A 13,249-nucleotide genomic window follows, 5' to 3' on the forward strand; every position below is an offset into this window, starting at 1 on the left:
GGACGAGGAGAGGCGAAGTTTTACAAAATAAATAATATTAGTTTTAAACAAACAAACTGTAGTGTATGTACAAATATTTATGAAAGTCAGTGTTGGACATTGAACAAAAGAGGGAAATAGACAAAGTATATAGAAAATCAGATGTTTATGGCAGGAGGAATGGCTTAGACAAGGAATATTTTTTAAGAAGAAGTTAATTAAAGTAGCTTCAAGAGCAGAAAACTGAGAAACAATAGATTGAGATGATTTAAACAAAACGTGCAAAATGGAAAAGTAATATAGGCAAAAAATACTAGCAAAGGTGGACTATAACATAAGGCGAAGAATAAGCGAGTGGATGTTACAAATATAAGCATGGAAGTGGCAGTATATTACATCCAATAAATTCGTACAATTCGAAGAATATGTTAAAAATAGCTATTGTAAAACAGGTTAAAGCCCCGAATATGGTTGAATTTTTAATTATAATGATTGACATTTGTTAATAAAACGTTTTTTTTCATTCCGATATAATATAATGAATAATTCATTAGTTCAATCACCTTAGCAAACAAAGAATATATTGTCAAAACTTGTAGATACAGCGAAGGTGTTTTAAAATTAAAACAAAATTTGTAAAACAAGGAATAATAGTTTGCATGTAATATAGAAAACAAAATGATAAATACCACCGCATTCGTAATTAGCAGAAAAAAAACTACTAAGTAGTCGTTGTGTGCATGTTTTTATGTATAGATAATAATTTTCAAAATAGTTTAAAAGATAGAATTTCACAAATAATTTATGTTGGTAAAATAGTAATAATTATTATTATGACAATAATCATATCGACCAGGTAAATATTAAATTAAATATTTACAACTGGTGCATGTCCTTTTTTTATTGTACAATGGTACCGAGAACCATCGCTATAACATGATTGCACCCAACTATAATATATATTAAACACTGTCTATTTTTAAAATAGTATACATCTACTACATTATGAATTTATGGACATGAACCTTTTATTAGTGTACTGTTTTTTTTAACCACAACATTTTTTATAAAAAAAATTCAATTAAAGTGCATATGCTTATAAATGGAATTTGTTGTGCTAGAAATAAGGACGCTAATTATAATATGTAAATTATTTAAAAAGTTCCAATAAATATTCTATGTATATAAAATTGAATGTCTGTCTGTCTGTCCTTTATGCATCAGTATACCATTCATCCGATCGCCATGAGTGTTGTTGAGTACACTCCCGCTGACCTAACCGGCATAGTACATTTCGAAAATTCCACCCCTAAGGATGACCTCAAACACTAACATATTCTTTAAATACGAAATATTTTCCGTTGCTAACCCGAAATAAACACTTGGTTTGTAACCATGGTAACCGTGGTACTCGAACGAATGGAAGGTGATGATTAAAGGAACAGGCCGATTCTTTGTACCACGATTCTGAGCAAGCTTTTAACTGTTGGAACGGGATCTGGGACTGAGTAAGAGGAGGACAAAATAACCGAAAAAGTGTCATAAAAACGCTGTCACGCTGTTATCTGATAAGAGATTAGAGATGAGGGATGGGGGTGGGAATGGGAATGTTTTTACTCAGCCCTAGCAAACTAAATCCAGGGCAACGCGGGGTTCGACAATATAATATAAAATAACACTTTATTTTTAATGATTTTACGCGTCATTACTTTTTATATGTAAAACGTGAATAAATTACGCGTTTTGTAATGTTGTCAAAATTTAAATCGAATACTTAAATTTTAATTTAATATTCATCGTTACGTGTACCAACTCAAACACATTGGTATTTACCATATTAGCTAGTATTCTATAAGATAATACGCCACACCATAACAGGCAGACTTTTGCACAAAATCATTTCTCATTAATAACTTAATAAGTTTTCCTTCTTAATAAAACATAGTAAAACGATTTGGAACGAAATAGATCGTAAATCCACTGAAATAAATGTTCGACTCTTATCTTTGGAAAGAAACTTTTAAATTTTATTATGGTGTTTGGACGTGACTAGCCATATAAGCTCTGAGTTCCTAACGACATTTTAAACCATCAGCTTGCTTATTTTTAGGTAATGTTAATCAATTAAAAAGATTAATTTTATTTGAGTCTGAGAAATATATATATATATATATATAGACACCTATTAGTTGTCTTTTTTTTTTTGCTTAATCCCATACACGTGTGACTTGCATCCTAATCTACAATGTCTATTTATACTTTTTTTTTATAACTGTAACTATATCTTTATAATAATTTTCCACTAACTCGAATGATTATGTACTTATTATTTTTACATACAAGTATTTTTATTATCATCCAATCAAAACAATTTAGAAATATGGATATTTGATTAATGTTTTCGAATAACTTTTATTTGAATTATGCGTTATCTAGATGATTATTTAGATAACGTTTTATTCTAATGATCCACAACTCTGACTACATTATTCATTAGTTATTCAAAAATTGTACGGCATTGTATTCAAATTTAATATCTATAAAATATTTATTACACACGCTAAAATATGTTTCAAAATGTTTTCAAATTAGGTTTTAACCTAAAAATTAAGTTTTTGGCAAGAGATTTAATATTTTAAAATTATGGTTTAGACAGTATGAGAATATTTCCATTACTATGGTCTATGTACCATTTTTTTATGGGTTTTATTAGAAATACTATTAAATGAAAAACTAACGTTAAGGAAATGCTTTAATTTGTTTAAAATGTTCTCTTAGTCATTTGAAAGCATTTAAAAAATATTATACAAATTGCAATTATTCAATTTATAGATAATTGGTAATAAATAAAAATTATCAATAATTGATTGTATAATAAATATGTTTGAGAAAAATTACTAATTTAATCTGAAATAATATTATAATATAATCTACCTGATGATATCATCCAAATTTTGGTACGATAAAAAACTATAAATAAATAATAAAACCAACTTATATAAAAACTATCGTTCTTTATTTCGATAATTATTTAAACTTAGTACTTTACTAAATTACAATTTATTACTCGATCATTTTTTTCGCGGGGAGAATGATATTACACTTACAATTAATAACTACTTCAACTTGCGAAACTGTTTTAACGTATTTTAGTTAATTAAATCCTTAAAGCTTGTGAAATGAACTTTTAATTAAAGTTTTTCTTCAATTAAACTTAATTTAACCCACTTAAAAACTTTCGTGACATTTGAGATTTACAAATGCGGCTTAAAAAGGTATAACATTTTTTTTATATATTTATAATAACAACGACGGACGCAGCACAATCAAAACTGTTTTATTTTAACAAAAAAAAAAAAATTGAGGATTTAAGTTTTTTAATATTCATTTTCTTTGATAGAAGTTGAGAGATATATTCAGACATGAATTCAAACATTCAACTATGAATATTTGGTAAGACTATAATAACAGATTTATAAGCAGAATCAACCGTTTTATGGATTCTAAAAACAAAAACATCTAAATCAGCATATAGCAAAAGTTCCTATACTTCAAAATAATTAATCTATAAATTATTAGAATATTAATTATTGATGAGGAGATATAATTACTCTACGGTTTTATAATATAATGTATGAGTTTTAGTTTTTTCTTTCGAAGTATTGGTAAATGATTTTATAAATAAAAAAAATGCTGAAATTAATGATTACAAAATAATATAAAGGCTGACCTATTTTTTTTCTTTTTTGGTATAGATAATAATAACATAAAATATGTAAATTGCAACTAGACATATTTGACACATATTAAGATGTAAACACTCGACTTTTGTTGTATGTATATAGACATTGTTATAAAACGAGAAGCTACTAACATTCCTTTTTTTTTTAAATTAACCGCAATATAATTTTTTAACTGATAATTTTAAATAGTTTACAATTTAGTTGGCAAAAAAACAGTAAGCTCAAAATTTTCGACCAGAATATACATAGTATTCACCCAGATAATATGGAATTTAAAAGGCTTATGTCCAAAACAAATTAACTGGGTCAGCCTTTTTTTTTTTAATTATTCGTTTTTTTGCCAATTCTTATACAATTTGATGAAAAAACATGTTTTTTCATCGCTTTTTTATACATTTTAAACGATATAGTAGTTTTAGAATTTGGTAATTTATTTAGAAATAAAGACGGATCAAGACCCTTATTAAGTTTTTTGTCTCTTCTGTGAAAATTTAAAAATTTGGACATGTACCTTTTCTGTATTTAACGATATATGTAAAAACTAAATGCAAACATGTAATATAATTTTGTTTCTAATTAAAATGTAGGTAATATTGAAAATACGTTACATATAAAATGATTTACATACAGACTATACTTTTATTTACTGGCAATATATTTTAACAAGCACAAATTGTGAAATGGATCTAAGAATAAATGCAACATTGCTTTATTATACAATATGTGCTCATATCGTTTTTAGTTTTTTATGAAATGTAATACCATTCATACTATAGATGTTATTTTTATCTGTTATTTTACATACCAGGAAAATTTTATTAACATTTACTTTTTTATTTTTTTAAATTTATACAGATAAAGCTTGAGCACGATAGCAGGTAGAACTGTTTATATTTGACGTTATTCTAGACGTGTTTTTATTTTATTCTTATAATAATTAAACATACGTACCTACTAAATAATATTTCCATGACATAGTCAACATAACAAAAACTGTAAATATGATGTCAATGCATTTATTAAATTTGTCTATTGATTGTCATTACAAATTTGTCCAACCCTATTTTTACCTATGCATGGAACAAATTATTATTTAAAAAATTTGCCGGCAATTTTCTCAGTTTCGTTACATTTGTCAGGACATTGACAAGATGCATTATATTTTTACACATTTTCTAGAGAATTTGTTTGATCATACTGATGTGAACGCCTTTGCAATATTATTTTATACTCTTCGTTGCCGCTGGTATTAATTTATGTTTATATCTATCTTTTTAGTTTTATATTCGAAGGTTTCTTTCTATAAAAAAAACAAAATCGATAAAAAAAAGAAATATATAATGTTCTATATTTGTCAGGGTCATATTTTCATTCCCAGCAAATCCCTTTGGATGCCTTTTCCTCCTGTGCACGTGCGTTTCACGTCGTGTCTGGTTATATATTAAATTATATATACTAATATATTATATTAAACCAAACTCAAGCAACGGTGACAAATCCTTTGATCTGTCGACTGTCTCGAACAAATGTTCGGAGGCAGATAAAAATACGACTTCATTAGCAGTTTTGGCCCGGTCGGATGCCGTTTATATTGCCAAGCACTGGCCACTGTGTCACATATTAATCGTTACTGACCATTGTCTGCTTTGGAAATCCCTCTCTACTTAATGTCCCTGAATAATTCAATACGATTAATGGCTCACTCGCCCGTATCATATTACGCTCTGACTGTCTGGCGGACATATTAACGAGCTTAAGCGACGAGTTTCACCGGACCTATAGTACCCGAATAGCCTGTCAATAAATTGTGAAATAAAATATAAAACAATAATAAAAGTTGTTAATTTAGAACTTTAGAAATAAACAAAACAAATTCAACGCTTCTGTGAGTATACCGTTTTGCCACGCCCGCCCTCGTCTCAGTGTTATATATTTCATTATATACTTTGAATAAAAAATAAATTTATATATTTAAAAAGAAAGCTTACCGCCGCCGACAGGTGTGTTTCTCTCATCTTTATGGTCGGGTGACTTCACTTCATCTCTTTGTATTTCGATGCCGCCGTTGGACTTGACGCTATTGTCGTCGGGGAAAAATATAAGAGGATCCTCCGCTTCTTCGACAGGCCAAATTCCGGGTAACACCACTTGAATTAAAAAAATAAGGTAATACATAAGTATAAGTATAGAGGTATTATTTTCAAAGCGTTTTTATATAATATTTTTGCGATTATTTTGTTATGAAAGAGACGGCTTGTCGTTTGACTCTCAACAAAGTAAATAAATAAAAAATATTTAAAAATAAAAAACTGTGCCGGAGACAATATCGGTGAGCGTTTCATATCCTCTATACATGTACTCCATCGCCCATCTCCAGACCATCCATCCTACAACCGCTAAGGTATAAATAAATATTATAAATTACTAATCGTAAACATTTGAACAAAAAAAAACCTAATATCATAACTTTTTTAAGTTTGAAATTTCAATACTTCCCTCGTTATGTTTAAAATATTATTTTATTATTTATTATTGTGACAATAATAAATTAAGTGTAATAATAAGTGTAGTAAAAGTGTCGATTATGTAAGCCATAGTAAAAACAATAATATTATTGCAGACGCTGCCTATATATTGTGTGTGTAAGATAACCAATATAAAAAGTGCTTGCCAAGGCGGAGTTGGTATGTAGGCTTTCTGATTTTTAATTTTTAGAGATTATTAAAAAAATTGACAATTTTTTAATTGTAAAATACTTTTATAATTTTAATTCATATTCTGTATCTTTTTGATAAGCTCTTTCTAATGTGCTTAGAATCAACTTTCTATCTCTTATAGGAGCTCAGGAAACATTTGGGAAAATGATTACACAATCTAACCAATTACAGAGTAATAGATCGATTTTTTCATAAGGTATAATAAAAAGTGTATTTAAAAAATATATTTTTAAATTAATCCAACATCATATTATTAATACCATGTCATTAAAATAAGTCAACTTAGCCTTCTGTCCATGAGTCTCCATTAGGAATAAATAAAAAATGTATATAAGTAAACCATGTCTCGGGTTTTACATAATTCAGACGTTTAATTATATGTATAAATATTTATGGAATCGAACATCAGGGTTAAGATTTAGATCATCTTGTATTACATCAGAGTAGATCAAGTTTCCGCGGTTCGAATGACACCGTTCAAGCGTTAACCAAAGTAATTGTAGCCACGTTTTATAAATTTATGTATTTCTCACTTGGGAATAATTCCCGAGTATAGAACAACTAAAGTCGTTTATTAATTATAAATAATTGGCCAAGGACATGTAAACGTGTCGCATCATAATAAACTATAAACTATGCCATTATGTTGTGTGCGCATTATTTTCAGCCCCACACATAAATTAAAAATATTCATTTTTTCTAAATGTTTGTTGAGATTTTATAGAAATTATTTTAACTATAATACGGCTCAATAAATTTTAAGTTTTGGGATGATTCTGGTCATTATATTTTGATTGTACATGTTCAGAAATATCGAAAACTTACCATCTGATTAACCAAACTTTTTTTTATATGATACGTACAAAATATTTCCTTTATAATTCATTCATGGTGAGTAAGCTACATTTTAACTTTAAATATTTATCACTACCTCCCCCCACCCATATGTAAAAAAGTTTAGGTTAACTGGTTAGGCAAGAGCTAGTAAAAGGCGCATTAGATTAAAATTTTTGACTAAATTACCAAAAAACAATATATTGATTACAAAAGACCTATAAAAGTAAGACTGGGCATTAAGGGGCCTCTCGGCTATGATAAAAGTGTATTTATTAGGGCGTATTGTATAAGCCACTTTTCATTAAAACTCCAGCTAAAGCTGTATATTATTATGCTATATATAATTAGGAAAGAGGAATTTGTTTTTATTTAAATTTTTTTTGAACGCATACATATTGCATGCGCATAAAAAACATTTCTTTCTATTTCCAACAATCCATAAGCCCATTTTATCAGGTTTCAATTCAGAAAAAAGTTTTGAATTTCTCATAATTTCTTTTGTGATTTGACGCATCGACTACCTTTTCTTATTATTTGTTTTCTTTGTAAAATAATTTTTGTGGAAGGTTTCTTTAAGCTATTTTAAAATATTGGAAAACCATAACAGCTTAAAGCTGATAAGTCAAATCACAGAAGAGATGAATTCAAAAAAATTTTCTGAATTGAAATCGGTTAATATGGGAACTTGTTTGATGAACATGCCAAGGGTCTATTTACGCCCAATATTATCACAGTCGCGAGGCTCCTTAACGTCATAATCCTGGTAACTACACTTTAAGTTAATTTAAACTTTTCAATTTGATTACTAATATTCTTGTTTAATTAACTTATGGTGAATTGGCGTTTTTTTGGAACTACTGAATAGTTATTATTTAGTGAATTTGTCTAATAGAAAATAGAAAAATTTGCTTGCTTAACTAAGACTCAAAATTCGTGTTGTCTGGCGTAATATCTTTGGTTAGGTAAAATCTTAGAAAATATAATTAAAACATTCTAGTTATTAATATTTAAATTCTTATGCCAATAAAAAATGTAAAAACGATAAAACAATATTAAATATATGCGACAACTAAAATAAAATACTTATTATAATTGAAGGGCACAGGGGAAAAACGGTAGTAGTCACATTATGAACAATTTTTTTTTTCAATAAGTTTTTTTCAATTTATGCTAATATTTTTTTTTTATTAATGTCAATAGATTGTTTAAATAAATACATTTATTATTAGAGTAGCATTTAATGTGATTTTTTTTTTGTTCTTATGTAAGAGGTAGAGGAATTCACGAACTTTGTTTTTGCTATACTCTAAAATTTTCATAATGTGACAACTACCGTTTTTCCCATGTGCCCTTTAATTTATAACTGTCCAATAGAAAAATATTTAAGTTTTTTTTAAGCATATTACATTTTCTATGTGGGATAGACCACATCTAAAAGCTTTAATTATAATGCAATTCCCCGGACGTTGAATGCTGATTGAATTAAACAAGTTTTACTTACAGGCTATACCACTCGGTTATTTTATTTGTACCGTCTAACCAAATACTTTATTATCACGGGCTATTCGTTTAACGTCCTACACTAGTTAACTATTAAAATAATTAACATTTTTTAATTATTCTTTTTGAAAAAATGTTTGTTTATGTTATATTACATTAATAGGAATAATTCAAATGTTTACCTTTTTTAGAATTTTCTAAAACGCTATACATTTTTTAAACTAAAATGATAAAATTTTAAATTGAGAATAATTTGCTGAAAATTTTAACTGGTCGGTAATCAGGTTTGAATAAATAGTTTTAAAATGATAAAAGTTTAAAATTTAAGACGTGAGAAGGCTATAGAGTAGAATTATTTTTATCTGTGCGTGCTACTTAACTGCACTCCACCTCCTGTCCTAAATTAAAAAAAATTTAGTTCAAAACTAGTTATCGACCAATAAAAGTTGTCAGCGTATTATTCTTAATTTAAACATTCAATTCAATATATATAACTATAAAATTGCAATAATTTTAAGAGCAAACTGGTGTGGGGCGTAAAAAACATCACCCGGTATTTTGTAACGAATTGCCTTTTGGGTCATGTCGGTAAAAAATGTAAAAAATTAATTGGTAAAATAAAAAAAAACTCGTAACGATAAAGGTGTGGTCTGTGGGGGGTTGGGAAAGAGGTGAAAACGTTAAATAACCCGATCTATTCCCTATCCGTATAAATAGCATGCTAATGTGCACATGGTATTAATGACAAAAGGTCGGTGTCGAATTCGAAACAAGGATCACGTGAGAGTGGTGGGGTAGGGTGGGCGAAATCGGATCCCTGATGAACACGTGACGGGAATATTAGCTGTGAAAGGGAAAAAAAATTCCAATTCACCTCACGCTTTAGTGGTAAAAGTAAAAATTGGCAAAAAAAAACTGTTCTGGAAAGCAATTTCTTTAAGCTTCTTTTCTTTACAGAGAGTTTATTATTAAATTAAGTTTTTTCCAGTTCCGGTTTTATGTAGAATTCGATTTCGTCCAAGCAGTCGCGAAATAATAATACACATATTATATATGTATAAAATGTGTGTGTGTGTGTGTGGTGTGACGACGACTTTGTCGACAGTGCACCTACACCGGAAACGTAAGGGTTTTCTTTTTTAAATGACATTTTACTTTATGATAAGGCGGTACCGGATACACTTTTCAGACTAATAAAACCGCCTTTTCCAAGAACGGTAATCTCCACGATACGTGCTTTCAATCAGTGGGAATGAATACTGTTTCCGCACTTTCAGTAAATTAAATATTATTAGTTGAACACAAAAAGTAGTTTGGAAAGCATAGGCGCCAGGCGGAAATTCAACCGGGATATCTATATAGTTTGGCCAAACCCATGCCGATATCTTATACCCATCGACTTGTTTTTTATTAACTCATCAAATACAAACGGAATACGTTTTGAATACAAAATTAGTATTAAAGTTTTTTTTTCTGCTAACAATCGGTGCATATTTATTTAGACACTTTAACATTATATGGCTTACGATAATTTTACAATAACAATTTATGCATCCTCTACTTATTATACTCTGTCAAGCACTTGCGGATAGTTAAAATTCAAAGTTTATCGCCTCCGATAATGACGTTGTCACAGAGGGTAGGATCAATCATTTTGCGATAATATCTTAAGTGACTCGAACTTCTTAAACGGTTTACCTTAAAGAAATGTGAAAGTAGATTTAATTTCAAAAACACCCTGTTGAATTTAAAAGACATAGTACCTAATAAAAAAAAAAGTGAATAATTAAATAGTTATTAGAATGGAAAATTATGCTAGAGAATCTTTTTAACGAAATTAAGGTTTAAAAAAATAAGCTAAACATGTTGCGAATTATATGGAAGGCTTTGGTAGGTTACCTTTTGTTATTTGGCAAAAGCTGTTATTGAAAAATGTTTGATCTTTCTTATGAAGTACCTTTACAGTCTACAGGCAGATATTTACACAAAACGAATCAACTATGGTTATATATCTTAACTACGAGTCTTAACCGAAAAAAACTTCATCGATGATAATAAATAAGATTATCAATTATGATAAGTCAAGCTCTGGTAAATTATTACTCGACCATAAAACCATCTCCGTATTTTCTACTTTTATCAAAATTTGTTTTTCAAAGCTAAAACTGTAATTTATTTTATACTTTTAAACAGATTTTACATTTTATGTTGCAACTTAGCTACGACAGTTGATATTATAAATTGTAATAAACTGAATATTTTCATTACCATTAAAACTGGAATGAAAAACATTGCGAGGCATAGTCAAATGATGTATAAAGTACATTTCGTTTAATATATTTTATATAAATTGAATACAAAAGTTACATTTATTTTATGGATATGTAATATAAATTATAATTTAAACTGTTATTGTTTTATCTGTAAGTAAAAAACGGCAATTCTCTAATTTATACGAAATTATTTTTTTCAAAAAATATTTAATAAATAAATGATTTGCACAAGTGAAAACAAAAAAATTACTAAATGATTAATAACCAACCAAAACAAATATATATTTATTTAAAAAGTAGAAAAATTGTACTTAAAAATATTTAACATTACATTATTCATTTAATTTGTAATTAAATTAACTTAATGTCAATAAACTTGTCGAATTTTAAGTACACTTTTACAAATCATTTATATAATATGAAAATAAATATTATTGTGTATAGATAATACAGGGTGTTCCAGCATAAAAAGTAAGTAATAGGTGATTAGACATCTGGGGGACCCCCAAATAAGCCCCCCGTTTTCATGCTTTCGATAAGTCAAAAATTGAAGGTTTCGACAAATAAGTAAAAAAATAATGATCTAAAAAAATAAAAAATAATTCCGTGTTATTCGGTGCAAAACTCACCTTAAAAGAGGGGTCACATCATTTTCAGTCTTTTTCAACCCCTAAGGTTAACCCATCTTTAAGGTGAGCTTTTTGCACTGAATAACAGGGCATAATTTTTTTTTTTTTAAGTTATTATTTTTTTACTTAACTGTCAAAATCTTCAATTTTTTACTTATCGAAAAAATGAAAACGGGGGGCTTATTTGGGGGTCTCCCAGATGTCCAATCACCTATTACTTACCTTTCATGCTGGAACACCCTGTATAATACCTGGCGAGCCATTTTAAATTATTAATACATTGTCCTAGACAAATACTAATCCAATCAAAAAGTTGTTTCTTAGAGACTTTTATAGTTCAAATAGGGCATTTAAAAAAAATAGAAAATAGTCTAAATTTGAAAATGGCCGACTTACAGCCACAAACATGTATTTTTTTTTTTTAATGGAAACAGGGCATTTTATCTTTCATGGCAAAACGCGTGCAAATGTAAAAAGATAGGAAAAGTTCGTAATCTAGCATTTATGGCTGTTTATTTAGTCATGACCATCTTAAACTACTCTTTTTCATTTGTCGGCAACTCCTAAACTTCCTCTTTCACACTCATCCCTAATTCAATGTAAAAATCCACATTTCAGCTACTGTTATTTTCTTTGTATATTTTTTATTCAATGCCCAACACGCCTTTATATTTTGTCAGACTCGACTTGACATTCAATGGTGATTTATCACACATAAAACAATATTACCGATGACATTGAAATGTTTTTAATCATTTCATATTTGCCACGTGAAAATTGAATAGATAATACAATATAGCGTAAAAAACTGCGCAAAAGCAGTACACCGAACATTTATTTCTGGTTTGTTATTAGCTGTTATGGTTAAAAATGTGACGGATATGTCAAAAGGCTTTTGTGTGTATATATGCACATATTATACGCGTTTTCTGCGTAATCTGTAAAAGGGTTTAGCAGAGGTCATGTAATAAAACGTTCAACCGAATGAAATATTAATATTCGCTGGGCTCTGTGTGTTTTACAGAATTCAATATGCCGCCGTGAAAAAATGTGAGCAAGCAACATTAATCATGTTCAAAAAGGAAAAACGGCTTGAGATTTGTGCATGGGATTGGATTTGCCTTGCCTCTATTTTATTGGCTTACAAGTTATTATACCCATAGGCGGCGGCATGTTCAATATTAAGCTGAACAAACAGCTCCTATAAACGACAAAATTGAATTTCACCCATATCTTCTTTTTCATTCACTTTCGCTCCAAGGGATCTTGCGCCTTCTAAACTCATCATTTACCTCTTATATACTGTCTTTGAACGATATTGAAGTTTTATAATAATTTAATCCTTTTATTTACAAAATTATAAAAAAAAAATATAATAAACAACCAAGTTTAATACTACATTTTGGAAAGATTTTAATTTTTTAAACCTACACTAACATATTGAATAGTGATAAAAATAAAAAATAATTTTTTCGTTTAACCTGTTGAATATCGACGGAGATCAATAATTTCGGAGTTTTCTAATATTATTTATTCAGTGGCCATAGAAATACAACATTAATGAATGTTCA

At 28.4% G+C, this 13,249-nt stretch overlaps 1 protein-coding gene across 2 annotated transcripts in view; it reads right to left on the reverse strand.

Annotated features, from left to right (window-relative positions):
- LOC126836248 (discoidin domain-containing receptor 2) overlaps positions 1 to 13,249 on the reverse strand; it is a 162,359-nt gene that overhangs the window by 15,928 nt on the left and 133,182 nt on the right. For both annotated transcript variants that reach the window (XM_050569489.1, XM_050569488.1), the window contains one exon: positions 5,711 to 5,869. In XM_050569489.1, coding sequence (XP_050425446.1) covers positions 5,711 to 5,869 — 159 coding nt within the window. The remainder of the gene's footprint in view (positions 1 to 5,710; positions 5,870 to 13,249) is intronic.

Source organism: Adelges cooleyi, unplaced genomic scaffold (genome assembly GCF_023614345.1).
Source record: "Adelges cooleyi isolate 19-005CV unplaced genomic scaffold, UGA_ACOO_1.1 ACOO_flye_CR_arks_rails_tigmint_CR_PRNA_23, whole genome shotgun sequence".
Taxonomy (NCBI): Eukaryota; Metazoa; Arthropoda; class Insecta; order Hemiptera; family Adelgidae; genus Adelges; species Adelges cooleyi.